At 46.4% G+C, this 26,738-nt stretch overlaps 1 protein-coding gene across 17 annotated transcripts in view; it reads right to left on the reverse strand.

Annotated features, from left to right (window-relative positions):
• Nucleotides 1-26,738, reverse strand: part of NCOA2 (nuclear receptor coactivator 2) — a 2,606,235-nt gene that overhangs the window by 603,148 nt on the left and 1,976,349 nt on the right. For all 17 annotated transcript variants that reach the window (XM_069621172.1, XM_069621171.1, XM_069621170.1 and 14 more), the window contains one exon: nucleotides 12,875-13,022. In XM_069621172.1, the coding sequence (XP_069477273.1) occupies nucleotides 12,875-13,022 (148 nt within the window). The remainder of the gene's footprint in view (nucleotides 1-12,874; nucleotides 13,023-26,738) is intronic.

Genomic DNA, 26,738 nt, shown 5'->3' on the forward strand with positions numbered 1-26,738 from the left:
TAGACATTAATGATGGTCTTGGGGGAAAGGAAGGGAGCCAGGGGGGGCCAACACCCGGTGCCACCCTTAACGGGAGAAGAGGAAAAAGGAGAGAGAACAGAGACCAAATGGGGCTCCATAGGCCTGGAGAGGGAACGACAAAGAGGATGTCGGTCTGTCTGGAGGAAGCACTGGTGTAAGTTTCAGCGGTAGGGAGGCCTGGGTTGGAGACCAGGATGTCACTTTTGAGCTTCTTCCTGCCAGACTTAGTGAGAGGAATAGGATAGTCGATAGAGTAGCAGTTAGAGAAGATAGGTGAGAAGCACCATAGAGGGTGCAGGGTGAAAAAAGAGGGGTGAGCCCAAGCAGGGGGGACGCGCGTTAAGGGGCAGACAAGGGATGGGAGGAACAAGAGGGGGGAGCAAAGCACAGAACAAGAAACAAGAACACAGGGCCTACGAATCAGATGCATTACAGAACCATCAACAAAGCACACTGCACAAAATGAACCTGGGAGTAAAAGGTGCAGGCGATGCCCATCAACTATCACAAAAAACATACAAGGAACCGAGAAGTAAGGAGTGCAGGCAATGCAAAGTAATGCCAAAACCGTAGAGAACACCACAATGACAATACAGTAGAGTGCAACAATGGCAGCATCAAGGTACAATGCAGAAAACCAGTCCACCAGGCACAGTACCAAATAAACCTAGAAGGGGAGGAATGCAGACAATACAAAAGGTACAGTGCAGAACCTAGAAGGGGAGGAATGCAGACAAGATAAAGGGAGCAAACGCGGCCTAAATTGAGAGGGAGCACCTGCGGCCTCAGTTGTGAGGGAGCGCACGTGGTGTAGGTTCTGACTGAGTGCACGCAGCCTAGTTACGAGGAAGTGCATGTGGCTTGGGTACACAAGAGCCTTGGCATGACTTTACAACTGTTGATGCTAAATTCCTTTTATCACATCACCTGAATCATTTTTACTCACCTCTTATGTGGGTTCAAAGGCAGCCCCCAGACAAAAAGAAAACTGTATTTTACTATGTTGGGCCCAAAATGTAGAGCATTTAAAACACACAGTGATGCTGCCAAACTGAAAGGGCAACATTTAATTCCCAACTGCCACATCAAAATGCTGTTACCAGAGCTTGTTACCAAATGCTGTTAACTAAAAATACAAAATGTGAAAGCACAATTTTGACTGAGAGACTGAAAGGCCAGCAATTCATTTTCAAACTGCAAAACAGAAAAATGTTGTTTCCTTTGATAAAACAGAAACCCTATGGAAAAAGTGTGTATTCTGCAGCTTGAAACCAGCAGCATGGAAAATGAAACGACACTGCAGAAGTAAATTTAAAGGCATATGTTAAGAAAATGGGTGGCTTGTGACAACTGTTTTGAAAGAAACTGCGAGAAGGAAGACTAAAATTAAGTGTGAAATATGTGTGAATGAAAAAACTAAAATCAGAAGCCTAGCTTTCACTACAGTATGAAAATCATGAAAAGGCACTTTTCACAAAAAGTAGGAAGCATGGAAAAATAAAGGCATTTGCATCTGGGATTGAAAGGAACTGTTACCAGTGGAACTCCAGTGCCTGTGCCACTTTATAAGTATAATTTAAGATGAACATTGATGGCATGGGACAGGAGAAATATGTATATGATTTGAGGTCATGTATTAAAAGGTCTCATGTGTAAAAGAAATTGTAACATTTAAAATAACCAGTTTCTGTTCAGGAGAATTGGCTTCAGTTTCTTTTCAGAACACCCAGTGACCTTCCCCCTATCTTCTATCTAAATCATATTTTTGAAGCCACAGCAGTGACCAAGAAGGAATTTATGGTGGGATGGGTCATGCTCTCAAAGCTAAGCAACAGATGGTCCATTAGCCCTGGAAGAAACAATATTAATGAATTCATTGCAGGCAAAACCAACAAAGAAAGCAGATGTCCAGATTGCATGTTAAGTGGGGAAACAAAACATATGTGCAATTGAAATCTATATATATATATATATATATATATATATATATATATATATATATATATATCCCTAGAGATTGATGTACGTTTAGATGGACAATCATATTTTGTTCATTTCCTCAGGAACCATAAAGTGCACAGAAATCATTCATATATCACTGTAAAGCATATAAAGAGGCATATCTGTTAATCTAACTCTTATAAGAATGTGACCTTGAGAACTAAAGTTATAAGCTGAAATGTGATGCTAGCTTCCCAGAAAATGTCACGAAGCAGAGATTCAGGGAGATGATAGCTTATTAAATTAGTTATTTGTTAATGACATAATTTTGGAATAATTCCTGAAAAAATGGCATTCGAACCTGCCCCATCGTGCAGAGACGAGACAGGTTTCATTAGATCCGGCATGGGCAGACCATTTTAGTCATGTAAATATTATGTTTAACTATAAACTAGAAATAGTTGCTATGTTTTGACTTAAGTGTAAAAACTGAAATGTGTAGAAATGATAAGTTACTCACCGTAGTGACTAAGTCTTTAGTCCCCTTTCCTCCATACTGCATGGGCGTCCCTTCCAAGGGACTGGAGACAGAACCTTTTTCACCAGAAAAAACCTTCCCCTTTAAATTTAGAGGCGCATGGGGGTGCGGCCCAGGAAGCATGCGCTGCCCTGACTGCGCCCTCCGGCGCCACACCTCAGTCCCCATTGATCCGTTGACAATAGATTTCATATTTCCTAATGACACAAGTATTATTAGGGGGCAGGTTGGTGGGACATATATGGAGGAAAGGGGACCAAGAGTACGTTAGTCACTACGGTGAGTAACGTATAATTATTCTGACGTCCCGTCCCCTTTCCTCCATACTGCATGGGCGATTACAACTGAATGTAGCCCCAGGGTGGAGAGGAGACCCTCCTTAAGCAAATAAGTTCCTGAGAACCGCCTCCCGAAAGCTGCATCAGATCTAGAGCCGGCATCCAAACAGTAATGCTTGTAGAAAGCCGAGGGAGTGGCCCAAGTGGCCGCCCTGCTTATGACTTGCCAAGGGACATGGCGCTGGAATGCGATGGCCGTTGCCTTGGCCCTGACTGCGTGGGCATGCATGTTGGCCGGGAACGGCTTGTGCTGGCCCTCCTACACTTCTTTGATGGCAGAGACCATCCAGCGAGAAATGGAAGCCTTGGAGGCCTGATAGCCAGGTCTTGAGCCTCTGAAAACACAGGGCGTCCGATTCGCGGAAGCCCTTGGCCCTGTCCAGTAACATTTCAGGGCACGCCTGACATCCAGGCAGTGCAGCACTCTCTGTGCTTCGTCCTTGGGATCGGGAAAAAAAATAGGAAGGACTATTTCCTCGTTCAAGTGGAAAGCAGACGCCACCTTGGGCAGAAATGCCTGGTGTGTCCGCAGGACTACTTTGTCCTTGTGAAAGGTAGTATATGGTTCCGAGGTGACCAGCACCTGGATTTCGGTGACTATGAGCCGATGTGAGGCCGACTAGTAAGGCCTTCTTGATGGTGACCAGCCTGATGACCGCGGACGCCACTGGCTCGAATGGTTTGTGCGCCAGGGCGCCCAAGGCTATGTTAAGGTCCCACGCAGGGTGCAGCCTCTTGACGGGAGGGTAGAGCCTTGCAAGTCCGGTTAGTTATTGGACAATGTGATTGGCGGAGGAGAAGATACCTTCCTCCGAGTTCCTGTAAGCTCTGATGGCTGCAAGGTATGTGCGGCACGTATCAACCTGCATGCCAGAGTGGGCAAGGTGCGCCGAGAAGGAGAGCATGTGGTCCGAATTGCATGCCAGGGGATCGATTTCTTTGAAGTCTGCCCAGTGGCAGAATCTGGTCCATTGTAGCCTTGCTCCTAGCGTTCTGTATGATCTCCAGATTAGCCTGTGAGAGGCTGAGGTGCCGCAGCATTACCTGCTCAGGTACCACGCTGTGAGGGCTAGTTCTGTGGCGCGGGGTGGATGATGATGCCCCCCTGCTGTGCCAGAAGATGTGCTGGGCCTATCGGGAGGTGAATCAGGGCCATCTCTGAGGCTGAGCAGCTCCAAAAACCATGGCCTGGCCGGCCACCATGGAGCTATTAGAATGATGTTGAGTTGGCGAGACTCCTTGATTTAGCAAATTACTCTGTGATTCTGCGGCGTGGACGGAAAGGCATAGGCCTTCATGCGGTTCCATTGGAGGTTAAATGCGTTGCCCAGGGAGCCGGGGCCCTGTCCCTGCCAGGAGGCGAACAGAGGGCACTTCTTGTTGTGCCGGGTGGCAAAGATATCCACCTAGGGATGACCCCAAATGTTGAAGATCTCCTGAATAACAAGGTTGTTTAGATGCCACTCGTAATTTTCCATTCCCAGCCTGCCGAGCCTGTCCGCTTCCAGGTTGGATTCCCCCGGGAGGTGGACTGCTGTGAGGTAGATGTCCTTTTGCAGGGCCCACTCCCACATGCTAATTGCCAGTCTGCACAGAGGAGGGGATCTGGTGCCTCCCTGCTTGTTGACATAGTACATGCTGGTCGAGTTGTCCGTCTGGATGAGGACAACCTTGCCCCTGAGAAGTGGTACGAATGCAATGAGCGCTAGCCAGATGGCGTTCAGCTCCAGACAATTGATGGGGTATTCCTAGTCCTGTCGAGTCCAGGTGCCGTGGACAGAGATCGTCCAGGGTGGCTCCCCACCACTCGAGCGAGGAATCTGTGGTGGCCTGCGGAGTGGGCGACCGCAAGGGCTTGCCCCTCCGTAGGTTGCAGTTTCTGGACCACCATGTTAGGTCCGGGTGGAGAGATGGAGGGACGTTGATCATCTCGGATTGAGAGCCCCGCTCCTGGCTCCATGAGTCCACGAAGTGCAGCTGAAACCCCCTCATCCTTAGTCTCGTGTGCGGGACGGCTAATAGGACTGCTGCCAATAGGCCAAGGAGATGTTGGTACAACCACGCTGAGGTCACTTCTCTGCTGAGGACGTGGGCAGTGGCCCTCTTGATGGCCGTGATTTTGTCCTCCAATGGAAATACCTTCTCGGAGCACGTGTCCCAGATGAGGCCCAAGAATGTCTGTCTGCGTAGGCAGCAGCTGCGACTTCTTGAGATTATGCGAGAAGCCCAGATCATGCACGGTGTTCATAAGGGCATGGGAAGAGTGGCGAACCGCTTCCGGAAATGTAGCCCTGACGAGCCAGTCATCGAGGTATGGGTAGATGTGGAGGCTCTGAGGAGGGCCGCCACTTCATTCATGAGCCTGGTAAAGACCCTGGGGCCGAGTTGAGGCAAAAAGGAAGGACCTTTTATTGAAAATGGTAGCCCATGATCCTGAACCATAGGAAAGAATGATGGGGCTGCCAAATCGGGACGCGTAGGTACGTGTCCTTCAGATCCAGGGAGCACATCCAGTCTCCCTTGTCCAATGTCTCCGCTATAAAAGCTGGCGTAACCATCTTGAATTTTTGCAGTGGTAATGAGAGGTTAAGGGTGGAAAGGTCCAGCACAACTCTCAGGCCCGCCTGGTGCTTATTCTGAATGGCGAAAATCCTGGAGTAAAAGCCAAAGCCTTGCTAGGAGGCTGGGACTTCCTCCACTGCGTGGCACTCTACGAGCGACCGGATCTCCGCCAAAAGAGTTGCTGTCCCAACCTGTGGGAGTGGAGGGGAAGAGGGAGGAGAGGCCAGGATAGGGAGGCGGTACCCAGTGGATACTACGGAGAGGGGTCCGCAAAATTCTGGTGCCAGAAATGTGCATGGAGAGCAAGCCTGCCCCCCATCAGAGACACGTGTACCTGAAGGGGTGCGTCATGCCTTCTTTCCCTCAGAGGCTGTCGCAGAGGAGGGGGGCTGGAAAAACTCCCTCTTTTTGTTGTCTATGCCAGTTCTGAGATGGCGAGCAGATCTCCGTTCCTGGAAGCTACATACGACCCCTGTCGGAGCGCTGCTGAGATTGGGTGTGCGATTTGGGCATGGTCTTTGTCAGGATGGATAAAGACTTGGCCGTTTGTGAGCTGTTTTTCTTTTTGTCCAGCTCTTTGTCCATGGAGGAGTGGAAAAGGCCCCCTACCCCGAACGGTAAATCTAATATGCGTTCCTGGACGTCCGGGTTGAATTTTGTTGCCCAGAGCTAGGCTGTCCTTCTCATGTCCGTGGCGATACAGATGGCGCAGCCAGAGGTGTCAATATGGGCCACAATTGATTCCATGATGTCCTGTCCACCAGCTAGGCCTCGACTAGCCCCGCCCTAAAGCATGATTGGCTCTGAGTGGGGCGTTACAGGAGCAAGTCCGCAATTTCCCGCCATAATCTTTGGTTGGCGGCAGCCAGCATGGCATCGGCGTTGGCCTGACAAAGATTCAAGGACGCGTTGGAATAGAGCTTCTTGCCATACGCCTCCAAGATCTTCTCCGCCTTGCCTAGCAGCGCCGCAGAGGAGGCGGCTGAGGACGACTGAGGCTTGGCGTATAGTGATGCGGCAGCGAGTGTGGCTGAGGATGGGCCGAGAGCAAGAGTGTATCCCCCTGGGCCGAGTGGGGTTTGAGCCAGCCCTTCTTGGCCAGGGAGACTACATTGGTTTGCAGTGGAATCCCCGATTTGGCAGAGGGGCGTTGCATGAGGACTTCCGCCAGGACTCCTCTGCCGGTAGCTCGACCTCAGGTTGGGGTAGGCCCCAAATACTCCGCCAGCCCAGCAAGACGTTCGTGGAAGGCCCTGGCTGAGGATGGCGTGCCCAGATCCTCCTCCTCATCCATATCCTGTGGATCAGGGGGATCCTGTGGAGGAGGAGGAGTAGTTGGTGCCGGAGGCTGGGGTACAGGGACCGCAGCCAGAGGCTGAGGAGGCGGGTACAGAACCACCTGAGGCGTCAGCTGGGGAGCCAGAGGAGGCGGCTGCGCCAGGGCCTGGAGCGCAGGCGTCTGTGGTGCTGCTAGCATTGCGGGGAGGACTTCCCTGGTGGCGTCTTTGAGGATAACCCCCATCCGAGGTGACTTCATGAGGCTGAGGAACCTCTCAAAGAAACCCTCTTCACCGGCCGAGGAGGTGGCAAGGGGGTCCTGACAGAGTAGCGGGGAGCTGCTGGAGCCGCTGCATACACTGCCCATATGGACACAAAGGAAAGCTGCCCTGCGCAAAAGAGGGGTAGGCTGTAGGCCACTTACCTGGTTGAGGCCAGTCCCATGTCGACACTCGTTCTTCGCAGAATTCCTGGAATGGTGTTGGACGGGTGCCTCCGTCTGGCTCGGTGGCCATTTTGTCAAGCTGCCTGCCACGTGCCTGCGACGTGTTGCTCGGCCCGCTGGGCCCGGCCTCCTCCAAGACTCTTGCGTGTGGATCACAAGGCCCACCCTGATCCTTCGGCCTAGGCCCAGTAGGTGTGACACTGTCGACCCGGGGGTCAGTAGAGCTGCATTTAGGCGCCCTGTCTGACGTATTGCCGGTCCTAGGGCCTAGTCCCTAGGCCATGATGCTGGTAAAAGGGATGGAGCCCCTCGGGTGTAGACCCGGAAAAAAAACCTTCTGGTCCCTCAACACGGTCACCACGAGGATCCAAGGATCCGGAGGCCGGTGGTGCACGTGCTGATAAAAGGACCTGACCGGTCCCTCCCGTGCAGGAGAGTCCCCGGGTGTTAGGCAGAATCCTATGCAGTTCCCTTAGGGAGCACTACAGAAGATTAGGACTACAGGTATATGCAATAAATCCCCTTTGGTATCAGTCTTTACCACAAAGATTTAGTTGGTAGCTGTGGCTGAGCAGTCAGACCTATCTCAAGAGGGAGATGAGCAGTATTCAGGGTTTACACAACAGGACTACAGCACTAGGGAACAAGGAAACACTGACCAAAGCTTTGTATCAAAAAGAATATATGGATTTATTTTACACACTCTTAGTTCTACACACAAATCACTATTATTAAAGCAAGTTAAAACAGTCAAGAAGTATACACAACTCCCTAATTAAATTGTAGAGAAGTTTGAGCAAGAGTGAAAACTGAGCAAAATGGCACAGTGTAAACCAAGCAGAAACACTTCTCACTCTAACAATTTCTTCAGAGGGAGGGAAAGGACAAGTTATACAGGGTTAGACTCCTAAACACACTATCAACACTTCCCAATAGGATTGTGAACAAGTTAGGCAAGGCAGTACTTTACCATAAACAATACTTGGGTGAACACCGAGCAAAATGGCACTTCAACAATATATAAAGGGGAAGGAAAGGAGGTTATAAGAGTTTAGGTGCACCAACACATTTCTTAGTGAAATGCAATCAAGAGAAGGCAGTTGTAACAGATTTAGCCAGAGTCAATAGGCCTGTGCCAGAGTCAGTGGTACAAGGCAAAGTGCCCAGGATCAAACTGTTCTAGTAGCTGCAGTCAATTCTTTGTTTAATGGTTCAAAAAGGAGGGTGCAGAAAATCAAAAGACAATGTTAGAGGAAAGGGGCGGCCAGCCCAGAAGGTAAGTAAAGTATTTAAAACACCTTTAGCACTACCCAACGAAACGGGAGGCCTGGCGGAAAACAATGTACCTTAAAAGTGGATGAGGCTCCTGGGGTGGTGGTAGTTACCTGCTCCTGTAGTTCAGGAGATCCAGCAGAGGAAGAGAGGCTCTCATCGTGGAGGAAGGTTCGAGTTACTGCACTGTCCCGGGATGAAGCCAGCCACGGTGCTGCCAAAACGGAATAAAAGGTACGCTCCTTTAAATGGCGGTCGTGGTGGACGGGTGCCTGGCTATCCGTTCTCCTAGTGCTTGGCACTGGCGATTCGACCAAGGCAGGTCCTGGAAGGCGATTGGCAAACTGGTTGGCCCCACCAGCTCAAGGGAAGAAGACTCTTGCAGGCGAAGATCTTCTCTTGTCCTTAGAGAAAAGTGGCGAGGATATGCAGCAGGACTTCACTGGCGGCTCAGTCATTGCAGATGTCTCTGGCTTCTCTCCTCTTCGGATTTCTTAGGTCCAGTGGTGACGTCTTGTCCTCCAGTCCTCAGATCCCTGCTTTTATGCAGACAAACCCCCATTCATACAGCCTAGCTGTCACTCACACAGCGGGGTGGTTATCCTGGCGGGATAACCCCCCCCAGCCTATCACGGCAGAGTGCGATTTGGGTTGCCTAAGGCGACCCTGTCCAGGGTGCCTGTTCCCCTTCCCACGCATCCTGTCTACCCCAGGCTCACTGGCGCCTAAAAGAGGGCTTCTGTCCAGAAGCCCGCCAAAAGGACGAACAAAGGGCCCCGACCTCGGTTTGGATTACAGAGAGCGACACGAGAAATAAATATTAAAGATCTGGCAAAAAATTAAAAACACTGGAATAAAGCTAATATTAAAATAACCCGGCGGTACGTTAGAGGCTGTCAGTAAAAGTGGTAGCCTCGAACAATGGGAAAATCCCATAGAAAAATATTTGCGGTCGAATATTTATGGTAGTAACCACTGCCACCAGCCAGAAACCTTGGAGAGAGGGACTAGACAGTACTGTCTCGAAAATGAACACCATGGAAAAACTATTAACCCTTCCCAGTACCTCCATAGTAAGATGGGTTGTACTGGTTTTGTTCATAATTATTGACTAGCAAAGTCAATGGTAACTTTGCATGCCCTGGGAGACAGTAGTCAGTCCCAGGGTATGGAGTCTATGTTTGGGGGTCACTATGACACCACCCCTGTGTTACTGCACTGAGGGTGCTGTGTAACACATATAAAAAGATGATACCTATGAGGGTGAGAAAAACCACATAGACCATAAGCACAAAAATAGCCTAAAACACACATCAGCAATATGTCTAAGAGTGGGAAAAAAAAAAGAGTCTCACTCTTAGCAGGATAAAAAAATAAACCCTTCAAATCCAGCAAAGCTGCTGGGGAACTCTATAGGTAAGGGAAATTAGCCTTTTAAGAGAATTCTCCTTAACACCGGGAAGGAGTCTCCCTTGCGGGGTGCGATGGATAAGATCGGCCCTACCTTGGGCTTGGTTCGATGTTTCACGAAGTTCTTGAGGTCCTCTGGAGGCGATTTCTGGAAGAGCTCCCTCCACCTGGCTAGTCTGTTCTTCAGCGCTTTCGAGGACAGCGAGCCACACGCTGAATAAGCATGCCACCCGTGGTCTGGGCCAAGGCAACGTACGCAGAGGGCGTGGGGTCTGAAGTTGGGAAGAGCCCGTTGCAGGATGGACACCTGCTGACCCCTGTGGAAGTCGACATGGGCCGGGGAGGAGTGTGACCCTGAGGACCAAGTGCCTGAATGATAAGACAAAAAGAAGACGAGAAGAAGTATCTGCGCGTGGAATTACATGGCCGACGCCAAACCCAGGAGTGCTGGTGAATTCGGCCCTTTCCCGTCGATGCGGAAAAGGGGACAGAGGTGTGGCGCCGGAAGGGCGAAGTCAGGGCAGCGCATGCTCCCAGGATCACACCCCCATGCGCCTCTAATTTTAGAGGGGAAGGTTTTTTTCTGGTGAAAAAGGTTCAGTCTCCCGTCTCTTGGAAGGGACGCCCATGCAGTATGGAGGAAAGGGGACGGGACGTAAGATTAAGATTAATTTCAAGTGGGAGGACTTGAGCCTCCCGAATTTGGAGGGACCAATCAAAGGAGAGGGGCTAGCATTTGAATAAGGAAATGGAAAATAGTTGCCCAATCAACACTAATGACCAATGAGCTGGCATGGCATAATTAAGACACTTTTGTGGGCGTAGTAAAAGATTCATATGGGGATGCACAAGGGAAATCGGGGGAATTGCCTGGAAATTGAATGAGAGGGAGACTGCCTGAAATTACCTGGGTTGGTACTGCTGATAAGATTGTTGGAGGAAACCAGGAGAGGGAAATGTGGCTGTTATCTATGACAAAGGAGAGGCAAAACAGAGGGATTGAGCCTGACAAATATCCATGACGGATGGTGGATTCCGATGGCTTATGTCCAGTACCTGAAGGATGACCTGACCCTTGATGTCCTTTTTCCTAAGCAAAAAGACAGATATTTTATTTAAATAAATGTGTCCAACCAAACCGAGTTGTGTGGGATCTGCTTGATACAATATTTTTACCATTATTAGTTGGGTGGGCAGACAAAGTAGACCCCTAGCCTTTCCTTACCTAATATTAATTTAATTAACTCCTGTATAGCCAACTAACACATTGTGATTTTATTGAAATTCAATATCAACAATATCGCTTCCAGTTGGAATAAAAAAAAACTTAACGTATTTGGGGGCTCCCATTGTTCATTGCCAACACGAAAAAATTCTAAAGGGAGGGGTGCATAAAGATGAAAATCCTAGCTGTTCACCATATCTCAGACCCTAGCTTCATGCAGAGGGGTCCTGAATGTAAACTGAATATCTGAGTTATGTCCTGTGGCAGAAAAGTGCTTTGCTAAAATTAATGAAGTCTCTGATTGAAAAGCACACACTTCTGAGAGTAGGAAAGCGACTCCTGGTAGTAGAGATTATTCACTGCATTCTGGTAAAGGAAGAAGGGGCTTATATATAAATAACGTGTTTTGTCTTTAAAAGAGAGTAAAAAGAGCGCTCTGTGTGTGAAATTGTTTTTGTCAATAGAAAAGTGTTGCATATTATTTACATTAAACTTTATATAAAGTAGAGTGTCAAGCTTATGATCTTGTCATGTTTTAAGGTGCTACATGCTATTAAAAGTGGACCGTGGGCAAAGGCTTTTGACTGCACAGGTTGTGGTGCTAAAGAGTTTCTGATCTGTGTTACCCTGAACCAACTAGTGTTTTAAATTTGTGAAGGGAAAAAAAAAAAGAAATTATTAAGAAAAGCATTTGGGCCATTCAGGAAGTGGCTGTAATAAATATATATTCTTTCTATACACTGGCCTGCATCTTGTCTTATCTGTGGCACAGAGGTGAGGGACAAATGTGGTTCTATATGCATCATAGACAGGGCTACATTGAACTTAAAAGGAATATTGGTGTGGTGCTTTTGATTGGGGGATGGTGGGGACTGAACACCCTGTATTGATGGTTGCCGCATGAATATCTCCAGCACTTATCCCTTTCGGAGTTCATGATGCAACACTGACTGAAAGGCTTTAAAATACTATAACTCTAAATAACATGTATCTCCTGCACACAATGGTGATTCTAGAGCAAGGTGCATGAGGTCAACAAGGAGGTGATCACCAGTGACATAACCACACCGCCCATTTTGGGTGTGAATTTAAGCAAAGGTGATGCTAGGAAAGCAAATGCTAAATGCAAAACTGAAAAATGTTGTGGCAATAAGCAAAAGAGCAGAGGATTCTAAACGCTAAGCAAAATATCCAGACTAGGGGTAGTGGAGGAGTTTCAACCAACTGCACATTTTTTCAAATTCAATTTAGATTACACAAATGGACCCTTCCAATGTGGGAGTCCCCAGATGCATAAGGTGCTTTTGCCTCTGGTGCCACAGTATGGTCTGTTTAGAGTCACAACACACATCCAGCGTAACCCTGCTGACAGCACTTTGCAAACAGTTTAATCTGTGTCGTTATAGCAACACTAACTAGTCATTAGCTAATTCCAGGGTTCACAATTGAGGGCAGCTGGGAGCTATTTAGCTCCTGCTTGTAGCATAGTAGAGCCTGGTTAGCGTGAAACCAAGAGCTACCAGGAGCAACGTTTGGCTCATAGGGCCAAATAGTGCCTTTTAAACAAGTAAATGTGACATTAACTTTGAATATTTGGAGAATGTTAATAATGACACATTAGAACACATCTAATACACATTTAAAAACAATGATTCATTCAAAATGGACAAAAAGTTAAAGGAGCATCTCTGGTAGCTCCTGGTTCCCCTGTGGTGGCTCGTGCCTACAGGGTGATGCCCGACACCCAGGAGCTGGTTTTAACTCCTGCTCAATTAATCTAAATTTCAAACCCTGCATTCTCCCAAAGAGGCGTATGTAAACAGTAAAACAATTATTTGAGCTACCTTTGAAGCATATGTAATGACATCACAAGCTGCGGTTCATTAGTAGTCTGTGAACGGATGAGCTTGCTCTTCGTTTGGGCAGCGACGATGGTGCCATCGGATAAAGAGAACCGGTACAGAGGGCTGAACGCCAGTCCCTGCCGCAGCACTGTAGGAAAGATAAAAAAAATGACAGCATCCGAAAACAACTCTACAACTAGAGCATACATAGCGGCGGCAACCCACACTTCCCCCTCCTCCATGTACTGGAAGAAACATGCATAAACACCATTATAGCGCCATACCCGCACCCCACCCGGAACCCCTTCCGCCACCATTACCCACCTAAATACCCCATGACCTCAACCAACTGTACAAAGGGCACTGGCACTGACAAGGGATGGGTGGGACGGTAAACGCATGTTGTATGCTTTATTAGGCAGGAGTTAACTTACAGGTGGTCTGTGTAATGACGACAGTGTCAGGATTCTATGCTGCACTGTCCTCCTGGCTGTGCCGGTGAAGAAGTTTGCAGCCTCCTCAACCGGTCACCTGCGCAAAGACCATAAGGTCGGCTGCTCAAGCACTCCTTTTGGGGGGAGCAATCTCCCTACAGGAACCGCTGAATGACCCCTTCCATTAGTGAAATCCCATAAGGGACACCATCTGTGTGCGGGAAGAAGGTGAGGTGCCTTTATCTAGGCTGAGAAGGCAGTATAACACCCCTAAAACTTCCAGTGCTACCTGTACCCGCCCCTTGATCCCACCCACCATGTGGCCTGAAACCCCCCTGCTCATATTGTGTAGCAAACTAGCCCTGCAGGACCATAGCATTGCGTAGTCCTTTCTTCCCTCACCCACCTGTTGTGGCTGGCTTGAACCTGGCAGTAGGTGCCGTCACTAAGGGCTGCGCCTACCAACACCTACTACCCTCCCATTCAGCCTGATCGGCGCGAACACCGGCAGAGACCTCCTACTTGAGAGACTTCAGTAGAAAATGTGTGGTTGTATACATGAGGTTGAGAGCTGTTGGGTGAGCCACCAAAATACTTTTACTGTATTGCCTTGTAGCTACCAATTACTCGCTGACTGAAAATGAGCACATTCCTGAACTTACCCAAGTGTGTGTTCACACAGTTGACGTCCAGAGAGGTACCATATTGGTTCACTGAAATATAGCATGAAAGGGAACACTTACTATATACATGCCTTTTGCGGTAATTGCGTTGTTATAACCAGGACAAACTGTAGGGAGTAGTAGGGAGTGCTTTTTGGGCAATCTCATAGCAAAATTATGCACTTAAAGCAAATAGGCCCATAGCATAAGTCAAAATGGCATGCGCTACATGACAGTAAAATCATGGGTGCAATCAGGGCTCCATGTAAGATTTTGAATGGGACTAAAATTATGTTTATGTTTTTTCAGTGTATTTTTAGGTGAGTGAATAAAACTCTAAAACTGCTATTTTTAATCCATACATATTTGAAACCAGAAATCCTGTGACACTGCTCTGCCGGTACCACTAAATTGAACATATTGTGGTAGCAGGGGGTAGGCTCCTATATGTACACAGTTTCCCGTTCTTTTTAACTCAGCCTATTTTTACTCCCCATTTGTCTTAGTTGGGAATATGTGCCTGTTTTTAGGGAGTAAAAGTGGCTGGTGTGCTGCTTATTTGTAGGGCTGGATATAACCGTGCAAGTGTCCTTTTGTAAGCCAGCTCCCCTCATTTCTCCACAATTGACAGTACTGGGAAGAAGAAGAGGAAACTAAGAGCAATGAAGACTATGCTCTTTTACCACTCTTGTACTGGGACGAGGAAGTTGTCTGCTAAGAGCAGTGAAGGTCAGGCATGTCGCTTTCATTGTGGTCAGGCAAGGCTGAGTAATCATTCACACCTGCAGCCTGTCAAGGGGCTGCATGTGTATGAATGGAATCCTGCCCAATGGCAGAAAGGAACAGGAGAAGGAACAGGAGGTCAGTGCATACAGCAGAGAACCATACAGCAAGGCATGGGAGCTGGGACTCCCTGTAGCAGTCTGGAAAATCCAGGGGGTGGTGGGTGAGAGTCCAGGAAGGCTGCCCCTTTCTACTCAATGTGCATGTTCCCCTGTGGTGGAGGAACACCCCAGGAGCGTCTGAGGGGCGGAAACTTGAGCCCTGACACTAAAGGAAGAAGGCTGTGTGATCCATGCAGCAGCAAACTCTTAAAGCGACCAGTGAGTTTCTGGTGATTGAGAAACCCGGCACGCATGTGTGTGAACTTGAACATTTCCTGAATACTTTTTATCGGAGTGGTTGTGTACTGCAGATTAGCACGTTTTCAAAAGTCTCTGATCATTGCATTGCATTTGTCAATTATCAAACAAAGAGGAAATAATTTGTATCGGAGTGGTCACGTGTGGCAAGAAACACGCTTTCGAAGGTCTACGAACATTAAACGAATTAATCGGAGTGAAACGAACAACTATTGAACTGCATTTAAAGGAGAAATGAACCATAAGCAAGAGATATAATTATTCAATACCGAAATAACAAAAACCTTGCTATCAAACCAACTTTCAGCTCCACCTCCTCAGAGGCATTCTCCCATTCCTAACCTTCCCCCAGAAGCTCAATGTCTCTGGAGCTCTGGTCCTCTTTAGGCTGGACTACTGAAACAGCCTCTTCCTCAATCTGCCTCTTTCCTCTCTTCACCCCCTCCAACTAATCCAGAATAGGACTGCGAGATTTATCCTTGGCCTCAAGCCCACGTACCACACCTCTCCAGCCCTAAGATCTCTCCACTGGCTCCCGGTGGCTGCAACGATCAAATTCAAAACCCTCTGCATCATCCACAAGGGTTTATGGGGCCTGGGACCTCGCAAAATCCACTCTCTCTCCCTAAATACCTCCCGGCTAGAGCACTTTGGTCCTCCAGCCCCAACTCTCTGTAGATCTGCCGTTTCTCCAAGCAGAGTGGGGGGGGGTAGATATCGATCTTCGGGAGGAGCGTCCCTCCGGAATGGCTTCCCTGCCTCTCCCAGACTTGAGCGGGCTCTCCTTAAGTTCTGGAGGCAGCTCAAGATCCTGCTTTTCTCTTTTTCCTTCTCTCTCGCCCTCCCATTGTGGATAGGACTCATAAATATGCAATAAAATTAAAATCAATACAATAAAATAAAACTGGTGGAATCTAAAAAGGGGAAAGGAAGTTTAAATCCAGGCAAAATCATATATTGAAGTGTTAAAATGAATATATGCCTCAATATACCGTAGTATGCTGAAATCAAATATGACTTTAAAAGAACAGGCAAGCAAATGATTCTGAAGCCTGATTTGCAGTGCCATTTTTCAACTTTTATAAAAGCTACAAATTATCTGAACAAATATTTGAAAATAACATTAACTGAACTGTGGAGAATAGAATATTTTGTGTCTTCTTTTTCTTTCAACTGTGTCACTTGGAACTTGGGGAAGGGAACCCGGATTCCTAACCAGGAGCTTTTCATTTCAAGATTATCTGAATTGAGTGAATGGAACTTTGGGAAGGGAACCACGAGTCCTGAGACTTGGAGAAGGAAACTCCGACACCTGAATAAGACTATTACATCCTAAATCCAAGAAAGGTAATTCTGAGACTTTCTGTGTGGAACTGTTTTTTGTTTTTTTTATTTCCTTGACTCAATTGTATTTACAATTTTTGCAAGAAGAAAAACTCCTTTTTCCGATGTTTAAGTATTGGAGTGTGAAGTTTATAAAAGCAATAGAATTTCTTACATCTTCAAGTCTGGCTGTCTCTTCCAAACCTGTCGTTTGAGAGGGTTGTCGACCGTTTTTCAGTTTACAGAGTTAGGTTTCCTGAGTCCACTCCAAACCTATATTCTGAAGGAATTGTGCAACGGTGATCACAAATTTTGTACTTTTGCCATTAATCAAACGGCTCCACCATATCTCCTCTTAGTAGATCTGTGAATCCTTGAAAAGGTGTCCCATGTATATGAGACACTTTGTAGTTGTTCCTGAACATGACAGTAGCACCTGTCTCGTTTCCACTTTGTTCTTGCTATCACAGTATCGGCAGTTGTGCTTCGACCTTCCTCTCACTGCCAAGATCTCATTTGTTTTCACTAAGGTCAGGTGTGCTCTCAAGAACGTTGTTCTAAGCTTCCCATTTGGAAATCTTGACAGATCTTCCATAGTTACATTCACTTTTTGTATGTTCCTTGGTAGGTGCGTGGTTAACTTATTCTTGGAGGCTGCCTCCAGTGTTTGAATCCAGCCCCACTCAGTCATTATTTTTGTTTTTGTTGGGTTATTCTCAAGTTCCTCCTACGTACTTCCAATCTCTTGCAATGGTGTTAAGCTCTTTTTTGCCCAGTAGGACAACATTTCGTTAATGCCACTTTCCATTTCAGAATGAATAATCTCAAATAGGTTTGGTCGAGGAGCAGCTCGAATCTTTCTGAACATCAAGTCATTTAAGTCAAAGGTGGCTTTGAGAGACACCAGGCTCAACTATCTCCTGCTAGAGGCCATTGGGGTGGAGGGAGGTAAATTTAACACGTTCTGCCAATAATATCCCTCAAGTTTTATGCAGATCTTTTCAGGAATAGAGGGCATTGCTTCTGCTCAGTAGGAGATTGATGGTATCACTTTGGCTTTGTAAAAATAGATAGCCATCTTTAGAGAGAAGCGACCAAATATTTCTGTCCATTACCTTTGTTTGTGATGTTAGGCTCTTGGTTTTAGCGCAGAGAGTTTCCTGCACTGCTGTTTCCTGAGGGTATTTAGTGTTATGCCCAGGTATTTGAAACTTTTAACTTTCTCTAGTTGTTCTCCCACAATGTACCAATGAAGTGTTTCATTGCGCGTGGATGTTTTCTCAAGAACCAGGATTTTTGTTTTGCCTGTGTTGATTTCTAAGTCATTCTCCTTCAGGTATGCAAACAGGCCATCTAATTTACACTGAAGACCAACGGCGGGAAAAGATCTTTTAGTTCTTTCTTTGACCATGAAGTCCCCCATGTACGAGTTATACAAGGCCGGAGCCAGGGGGCATCCTTCTTTAACCCCCTTTGGCAGTCACGATTGCATTGGAAAGATCTCCTGCACCACTGAGTCGTACTCGCATTGATGTTGGGGTGAACATTTCTTTGATGGGCTCCAGAATTGTGGTGGGGCACTTCCAGTTTGTCAGCTTTGACCAAAGTTTTTCCTGGTTGACCCGGTCGAACGCCTGGACTAGGTCTACAAAAACCAGGAACACTCTCGGACTCCCCTCCATTATTTTCGCTTTTACTGTGCTTAGAAGCATGATGTTTGCTGAGGTTCCCAAGTTCTTGATGAAACCTGATTGATTTTATACTTGGGGAAGGAAAGTGAAAGGAAGCTATGAGCTGGAAGAAGCTCAGAACCTTGTGTTAAACACGGTTTTAATTTTGGTTGCTGACATCCCTAAACACTATATAGTTAGTTGTGAGGGCAAGTATAGTGTTTGGACACAGACAGATTCCTAAATAGAACTCTTTAACTCAGACTTTCCTTAGTTTTATTTAGGTAGGGAAATCCCACCTTAGCATAGGGCAAGTTGGGCCTTTTTCCATCCTAACTTTTAAGTTAATAAAATTGGTTGTTTTTGAATTTGGCATCTGTTGTCTGCGTCCTTCTTCATGATGCCTTCATACTGCTTAGATTCACATGCTGTGCATATAGTTCGACAGCTAGTGGTAGCATCTTTCTTTAGAAGATCGAAAAGGGACATTGACATGCGTGTGACTAACATTATCCCTATCCTGACATGTAGTGTACCAAAAATCCTTCATGTGTCAAGGTCCCACCGGTAGTTTTTGTTCTGCTGTGTGGGAACCTGATAGAATGCGTGAGTGAGTACAGAAGAAAAGGTGTAAGATGCCCATGTTCCTTCTACTCCAAGAGGGGTGGGCGCATGTGACTAAGCAGATACAAGCACCAGAAATACGATTATGGTGAGTAATGTAGGTCTTCTAATGCTTGTGAAACTGATTGGATTCACAAGCACCAGCAAGCAGTACCAGGTGATAGTGGTGGGATGTGTGAAGGAACAGTAACGAAGAGATGCCTTAGCACCATTTGTCCCACCTGGTAATCAGACTTGGAGTGTATGTCTAAGCAGTCATTTTGAGTGAAAGTCTGAACAGAACTCCAGGTAGCTGCTTTGCAAATAGAATCACGAAGAACATTTGCAATAAAAGCTATAGTAGCTCCTGTGCCTCGAGTAGAATGTGCTCTAGGCAAAAAGGGGGAATCTCGTTTGGCAAACGAGTAACACAGTGTGAAGCATTTAACAATCCACCTAAATATGGCCGACATAGAGACATTGTCCACTTCTCTAACAGCAGCAATGGAGAGAAATAATTGGTCTGTCTTTCTTAGTGGTTTTGTTTTACCATGGCAATAAACCACTGCTCTCTTAACATCTAGTGTATGGAGGCTACTTTCAGCTGAATTAGTGGGATGCTGACAAGTAGGAGGTTCGATGTATTGGTTCACATGGAACTTAGAAATTAATTTGGGCACAAAGCGTGGGTGTGTGCGCGGTAGCACTGTGTCCTTATGAATGGTAACAAATGGGTCTTGACCTGAAAGAGCATGCTGTTCACTAACTCTCCTGATAGAGGTAATAGCTACTAGAAAGGCAGTCTTATATGTGAGCGCCTTAAAGACTAGTCTCATGCCTTGGCTTAAAAGGAGGTCATATTAGTCTTGTAAGAACAACATCTGTAAGTCCCCATTTCCATTGGACACAATGGGGTTTGGGGGCGCTATTACCGCTGGCGGTAATAGAGCCGAAAATGGCCTTGGATGCCCCAGAACACGGGATTGGGCAGAGCTGTAAATGCAGCTGTAATACCGTTGCCGCCGCAGTTACCCGCTTTGCCCAACTCATGATGACTCCCAATATCTTTAGGTGAACAGTCAATCAGGCTGATCGTTTTAGTATTCCACCAGATGACCAAACGTTTCCATTTATTGGAGTTACAATGTCTGGTATTAGGCTTCCATTCTTCACTAAGAATGTTCATACATCTTTGAGGTAGATGGAGGTGCCCAAATTCTGACTTCAGGAGCCAAGCTGCTAAGTTGAGTGTTTGAGGGCACAGGTGTACTGTTTTAACTAGGTCTTGTAACATCATGTTGTATAGAATAGAAGTTTCCTCGTTGGGAAGACTGACATTCGCATGAGATTGGTGCCACCAAGATGAGTGAGACTTGCTCCTGGTGCATCTTGTAAACTATTCAGTTGAGTAGAATTGGGGGAAACACGTAGGCAAATCTCCCTGACCATGTTATCTAGAGACTGTTTCTTTAGACTGTTTGAGGGTACCTAGAGGCGTAATCTGGGCATTGTGCATTCTCCAGTGTTGGGAACAAGTCAATGTCTGGATGACCCCATTCTGCAAAGACCTTGTGTAAAATGTGTTCCTGCAAGCACCACTTGTACTCTACGTGTAGGTACAAGTCTCTGCTGAGTACGTCTGCCAGATGAAACATGTTGTGACAGTAGGAACAAGTCGTGTTTGAGTGCTCATTTTCTGTAACAGTTTGGACAGTCCTGGAACGTGAGTGCCCACTTGTTTGTTGAGGCAATACATGGCAGTGGTGCTGTCTGTAATGACCAGAATGGTACTACCCTGTAGTTGCGATTGAAATACTTAGGGCTTTGAACACTGCAAGTAGTTCCAACGGATTGATATGTTTGGGTGCTACTGCTGTAGGCCACATGGCGCGCACTGTTTGTTATAGGAGGTGGGCTCCCCATCCTGACAGGGATGCGTCTGTGGTGAGAGTGGCTTCCACTTTGGGGGTGCTGAAGGGTTTCCCTTTCGGAAGGTTCGCCTTGGACCACCACTGCAAAGACTGAACAAGGGCCGTCGAGACAACCACTAGATCATCCCACTTACCGCTTGCCTGACACCATTGGTTCGAGAGCTACTCCTGCATAGGAGGCATGCACAGACGGGGATGTGGAAATAGGAAGATGTGGGATGCTATCATCCCCAGCAACCATGTAATTTTTCAAACGGGTACTCGACAACTGGCTACATACTGGGGGATCTGGAACAACATGTTTTGAACCATCTCGTCGGAGGGGAAGACGAGTCCGTCTTCTGTTTGAATTAGTGCTCCTAGAAACTGTTTGACCTGACTGGGGACAAGACTCTTTTTTCTGGTTGATTGAAAACCCCAGGTTGAAAAGAATATCTACAGTCTTTTGGGTGTTGTGAGAAACCTGAAGGTTTCTCCCTGACTAGTGCCCGGGGATCTGTCATCCAGGTGGCCAGGACACATCTATCGTTATTGGATCCAGTTCCAGCGGATCGACTAGTGAGGGAGGATCACCTGGATGGGGTGGTCCTCAGGGAGTGGAAGTGGGACACCGAAGGGTGAGACACGGTATTCCCCTTCTTCCAACACCTTTTCCCCATCCCATCACATAGGATAATGAAACACTCTACCCCCACCCCTTTTCCCAGCATGAACACTTTCGCACATCACGAAAGACAACGGACTAATACCAGAGCGGTTTACCTGACATGCCCCAACACAAGGGTCAGGCAAAATCAGGCAATTGACCAGAATCATGTACACCTGACAGCCCTTTCCCTTTCCCCCACAGGGATAAAGAGTGCAGCACGAGAGCACAATACGACCAAGGTACACCGCATGACGAGAGAGCTATCTAAGCACGGTAGTTCAAGAGGAGGAGAAAGGTGGCGAGAACCGAAAGGGTGACAAGAGAGGGAAGCGACCTTGCACTTTCCGACCCAGACCCATGAAACCTCCAGAAAAGGAATCGTAAGACCGCAAACAATAGCCAGCAGGTGTTGCAGGAGATGTCAGCAGGACACAAGGCCCTCCTCCGCTGATAGCCAAGCCTGGGAGAGACACCTGCTACCGTGGTACCGTCCTTGATTCCAGAGACAAGAAAAGCCAAGTGGTTCATCACAGCCTTTGAGTCGAGGGGAGAAACCAAACTTTGTTGAACAAAACTAGAAAACGGATAATTGGAGAAAAGTGCAAAGAACTGTTAATACGAGAGGGGATAACCAGCTGCAGCGGAGTCTGGCACTACGTGGGTGCTCACTCGAGACACTCTGGGCAATTACCCTATTGTTGAAATTACTGTTACCAGAAGGCTTTGGAAACGGAGCGAGAAAAGGGGTCAAAATGGTCATAGAGGGGTCTAGCAAAATCCTCTGTACAGTTGAAAGTCTTAGACTGGCAGATGATTGTAAAGCTAATGGAGTGAATCCTGCATTGTAAGACAAGTAGAAGGAACTATATGATTAGCAAAAGTTGGCAAGAGTGAACCCGACACAGGGATGCCGATGGAAAGGGGCAAAGTCTAAAGTCCTGATGATGTTGGCAAGGGTGAACCCAACAGAGGGATGTCGAAAGTGAACTGGTTAAAAGACATTAAGATTTGTGAATGCCTTAAGTGAAAGTGAATGGACAAAAGCCGTAGTGAACCCGACTGAGGGATGCAAACATTTGAGAACGGTCTGAGCCTGGAAGAGGGGGTCCTAAGGGTGAAAACCCATCTCCCCACTGACATATGAAAGCAACAGAAGAGATCTTTTGAATACAAGTCGGAGTGAACCAGACGGAGGGAGACTGATATTCGAGAGGGGTCTGAACCGAGAAGAGGGAGACCCAGGGGTGACGAATCACCATCCAATTGCAATCAGAAAATAACTTTTGGTTATTGTTTTTGTAGAAAGGAACGGTTTGTGGCTCGAGGCCGCAAGAGGGGGATCCAAGGGTGAAAATATATCACCCAACGAGCAAGCAAGAAGGAACCTTTGGTTGTTATTTTGGATCACATCAGGTCCTCAGAGACCAGAGACTTTTTATAGAAAAAAGCCTTAACCACCGAAGATCCTGGTATCTGGGAAGCAGAACTGTTTTGTGTTGGGGAAGCCGGAGCGTGTGCTGTGCTCGGGAGTCCTGCCTTGTCCCCTGCTCAAAACATGGGGAAGGGAGAGCATCGGCTAACACATCCAGACTTATTATTTGTGAACAGTTCTTTCTTTCTTGTGAACCTCATCCCACACTTTTGTATTTAGTTGTAAATATTGGCAATAGTGTTTTTTTAGTATAGGCCCTTTTATTTGACAAAACGCCACTAGGGCTGCCTTATTAATATTTGATGATCGTAGCTTGCTACCATCTTAGATTTATGCTTTAGATTAGGCATTTCTCCAACCCGCATATACAGTTTAATGAACACCCTTGAACTATGTCCACTTGTGTCTGTCTTTACTGTTGCCACCATGTGTTCCTTACAGTGTTCTCCAAACACAGCAGGTGCAAGTCTCCAGTTATGAGCCAGTAGTCAAGAAAAGGGTACACTGGGATGGATTGTCTGCACAGGTGAACTGCTGCCACTTCCAGTACCTTTGTAAACACCCTCGGATCTGAGGCAATGCCGAAGGGGGGTAACTTGAACTGATAGCGAGTGTTCTCTACATTGAACCTGAGGTACTTTCTTTTTTCTTTTATGTTTATCAGTTTTACAAATTACAAAAGAAAACCTTTTACATTATCATCCGTTCCTCCAAATGTCAGACATTAAAAACAAACTTTAAAAGAAATTCCTCTATATTGCATATAACATTCCACACTGGCCATTAAGTAAAATTATCCATATTTGTTGTTGTACCCATCAATGTTATGTTCCCTTTATTCATTTAATCAACTGGCAGAGGTGTATTTCAAATTTCTTTTTTTAACACAAAGTCCACCAGTTTCATCACCCCTAGAATGAGACTCGTTCTTTCACCCAAAAGAACCCATTCCCACTATTTCTCTGCCGATGGTGTAAGCATTGGGCTAGTTGAGTCCTCCAAGAATCTTGAACGTACATCCGAGAGCGCTTTACATGCAATTATTAAATGAAACAAAGTTTCCACCCTCCCCTCAATCCAACAGAAACGACATTGGGAGTTTACCAGGGTAATTTGCTTCCTTGATAGTTCAACTTCTCTAGTGGGAAAGATGTTTAATCTGCATCTGAGCAGAAAATCTATGTAGTGAGGCGTAGGGAACTTCTGGAGATAGGTTGGTAACTGATTCAAGCCCTTTCACTCCGAACTAAGGACTGGCCTTTGCTTGTCCATCTCTCTCTTTTCACTGGTTTATATTCAGTCTAGTCTCGGCAGCCTTTTTTAAACTTTCGTGAGATTTGCGATTCGTTCCTCTAACTCGACATCGGAGTGCCTCAATGTCACCACGAATTTTGCACTTCATCGAAATAGGCTTAACTCATACTCGCAGTTATCCATTTGGAGGATTGCAAACGGCACCACAGAGTCCGCCAGTATACATTTTCGGAGTAGGGCTATCCATTTCAACAGTGCTACCGAGGCCAGCGACTGCAGTATCAATTAATATCCAATTGTGGCTATTAGGAGGAAGTTGGGGTAGTTTCAGAACCTTTCGCCAGAAAATTCCTTCCAATAGCCCCCAATTTTTCCATGACAAATTTGACATTGCTTCCGAGCCATACGTCAGAATTTGCACGCCTTTTTGCCGATAGAAGACAATGAGTGGCAAGAGGGAGAAGTTGCCATACTTTCTGTGCAGAGCAGTACCCTGCACTGATAGTTTTCCTACTTTTCTCCTAAGGGACATATAGTGGCTCTTGTTGTCAATGTTTTGTGTTAATTACCACTCCAAGGTAAACCTCAAAAACCTCAAGTGGCCTATGCTGCACTCTTCAAACAAATCTAGCATTTTGTTTTCTATGAGCCAATGCCAGAAAAAGAACCTTTGTTTTCCCCACGTTGATTTTCATGTCATTGGCCTTCAGATATTTATTAAAGATCTCTATCCGCCTCTGTAGGGGTTTGGTCTAAGAAGACCAAATCGTTGGCATAGAGCATCCAAGGGACCTCGGTCATATTTATCTTCGGGGGAAATGTTAGTGCTGTTTTTTTGAGTTTCCCCATGGTCTGACATATAAAGGCTGTTTTTTTGGGATTCCCCAAGGTCTGACATATAAAGGCTGAATAGCAGGGGTGCCAACGTGCATCCCTACTTCAGTCCACAATAGGTGTCAATTTTCCTTGAAGTATGGCCATTGGCTGATAGCCGTCCATGTATTGAGGTGTTCTAAATATAGGGCCCTCATAGCCTCCACCAGGTCTAAAGGACAGTTCCATTTTCTTAAGTTTATTCCACAGGCACACTCTGTTCGCACAGTCGAAGGCCTGTTAAAGGTCCATGAAGGCCATATAAATACACAATTCCTCCTCTAGAACTCTTTGTTTCAAAATATTAATGAGGAATAGGTTTAACGGGGTCCCCACTCCCTTCACTAACCTGGTTTGTCTAGGGTCCAATCTACCACTTTTTAGCACCCATGCATTTGGTTCACGCAACAAGATCGATGCGAACAGTTTACCCAGTGAATCCAGAAAGGTGATTGGGCATTAGTTTCTAGGATCGCCACGATCACCCTTCTTAAATACGGGGATGATAATGGCTTCTCTCCACGTTGATGGTATTGCTTGGTTTTTGTCAAGCCTCCCCATACTTCTATGTTCTCTTTTAATACCTGATTCGACAACCGGCAGGTCCTGCCGCTCTCGAGGAGCTGAGTCTCTCTATCATTAGCCTTACATCAATCTCTTCCAGTATAAAATGCCAGTTCTTATTGTCCTTTCTAATTACCGTTTGGTTATGGGCCAGATGATTGGCAAAGAGTGCAGAATAGTGAGCTATCCATCTGTCTTCTGTGATCATAACAGCTGGTCTAAAAGATCCTCCGTTATTTAGGAGTTGCCATAGATTTCTTGTGTCTTTCTGGCATACAGTTTTTAGCATTATCTTCGAGGCCATCTGCATTCTCAGGTCTCTAGTGGCTAATAGCCAGTTGTGGTGTTTGTGTTTACATGCACGTGTCAATTCAAATCTTCCTAAACCTTGGGACTTCTCCAATTTCTTAATATCCGCTCTCAATTCTCTTCTGGCCATCACAAGCATGGGGTCGTAGGAATATTTCGGGGCTTTGGAGGGATTCTCTCTTTCCTTACTTGTAACCATATGATCTAGCAAAATTCTTAAGTATTGGTCCTTCATAATGGAAGACTCATATTGGTCAGTAATGTTTTTGACCTTGTGCTGTCGAATCCTTACCCGATTTTTCCCCCGGTGACTTCCACCTGGTCCATTTTGGTCCTATGTGGGGGCAATAGCTGTCATGCAGAGATATTGCCAAAAGGTCATGGTCGCTGTGAAGGTTGTTTAACAATTTCGAATTTGGTGACCTTATCTATCAAATTTCTCGAAACAAAGCAATAGTCTATACAAGATCTAAGGGAGCTCCTCGCCCATATGCTTGCACCCGGCATGTCTCCCTCTGATTGGGCATTTAACATATGCAGCACCCTTGCTGAAATTTCTAAGACCCAGTGTCTAGTTCTTTCAGCCATTTGACATTCTTTCAGTGGCCAACCATCACCATTCAACAAGCGAGTATTCAGGTCTCCGCAAATAATAATGCAGCGGTCTGCCCATTCGATCAAGATTTTATCTATAAAATTAATGATCAGCTTGACAAAGCTCACTTTCCGACCCATGTTGACACTCCAATACACATTCACTAGCAAGTACTTTGTTACCATCGGCAGGGTTCCTCTAATAAACTTTAGGACTTGCACATAGGGGCTCAGGATTTCATGGCTAATCATTGTCAATCCTGCCATCTAACCTAAGCAATGCTAAGAGTCCATAAAACTGTCTACCTAAATTACCTTTAAATGCCGAGTTAAAGTAGGATTCATATCCCTCAAAGGACGGTTTGGACCATTGGTCTCCTGAAAACACAGAATATCATAGTGCCCCATTGTTCGTGCACCTTCC

Source organism: Ambystoma mexicanum, chromosome 5q (genome assembly GCF_040938575.1).
Source record: "Ambystoma mexicanum isolate Mex_15411 chromosome 5q, UKY_AmexF1_1, whole genome shotgun sequence".
NCBI lineage: Eukaryota > Metazoa > Chordata > Amphibia > Caudata > Ambystomatidae > Ambystoma > Ambystoma mexicanum.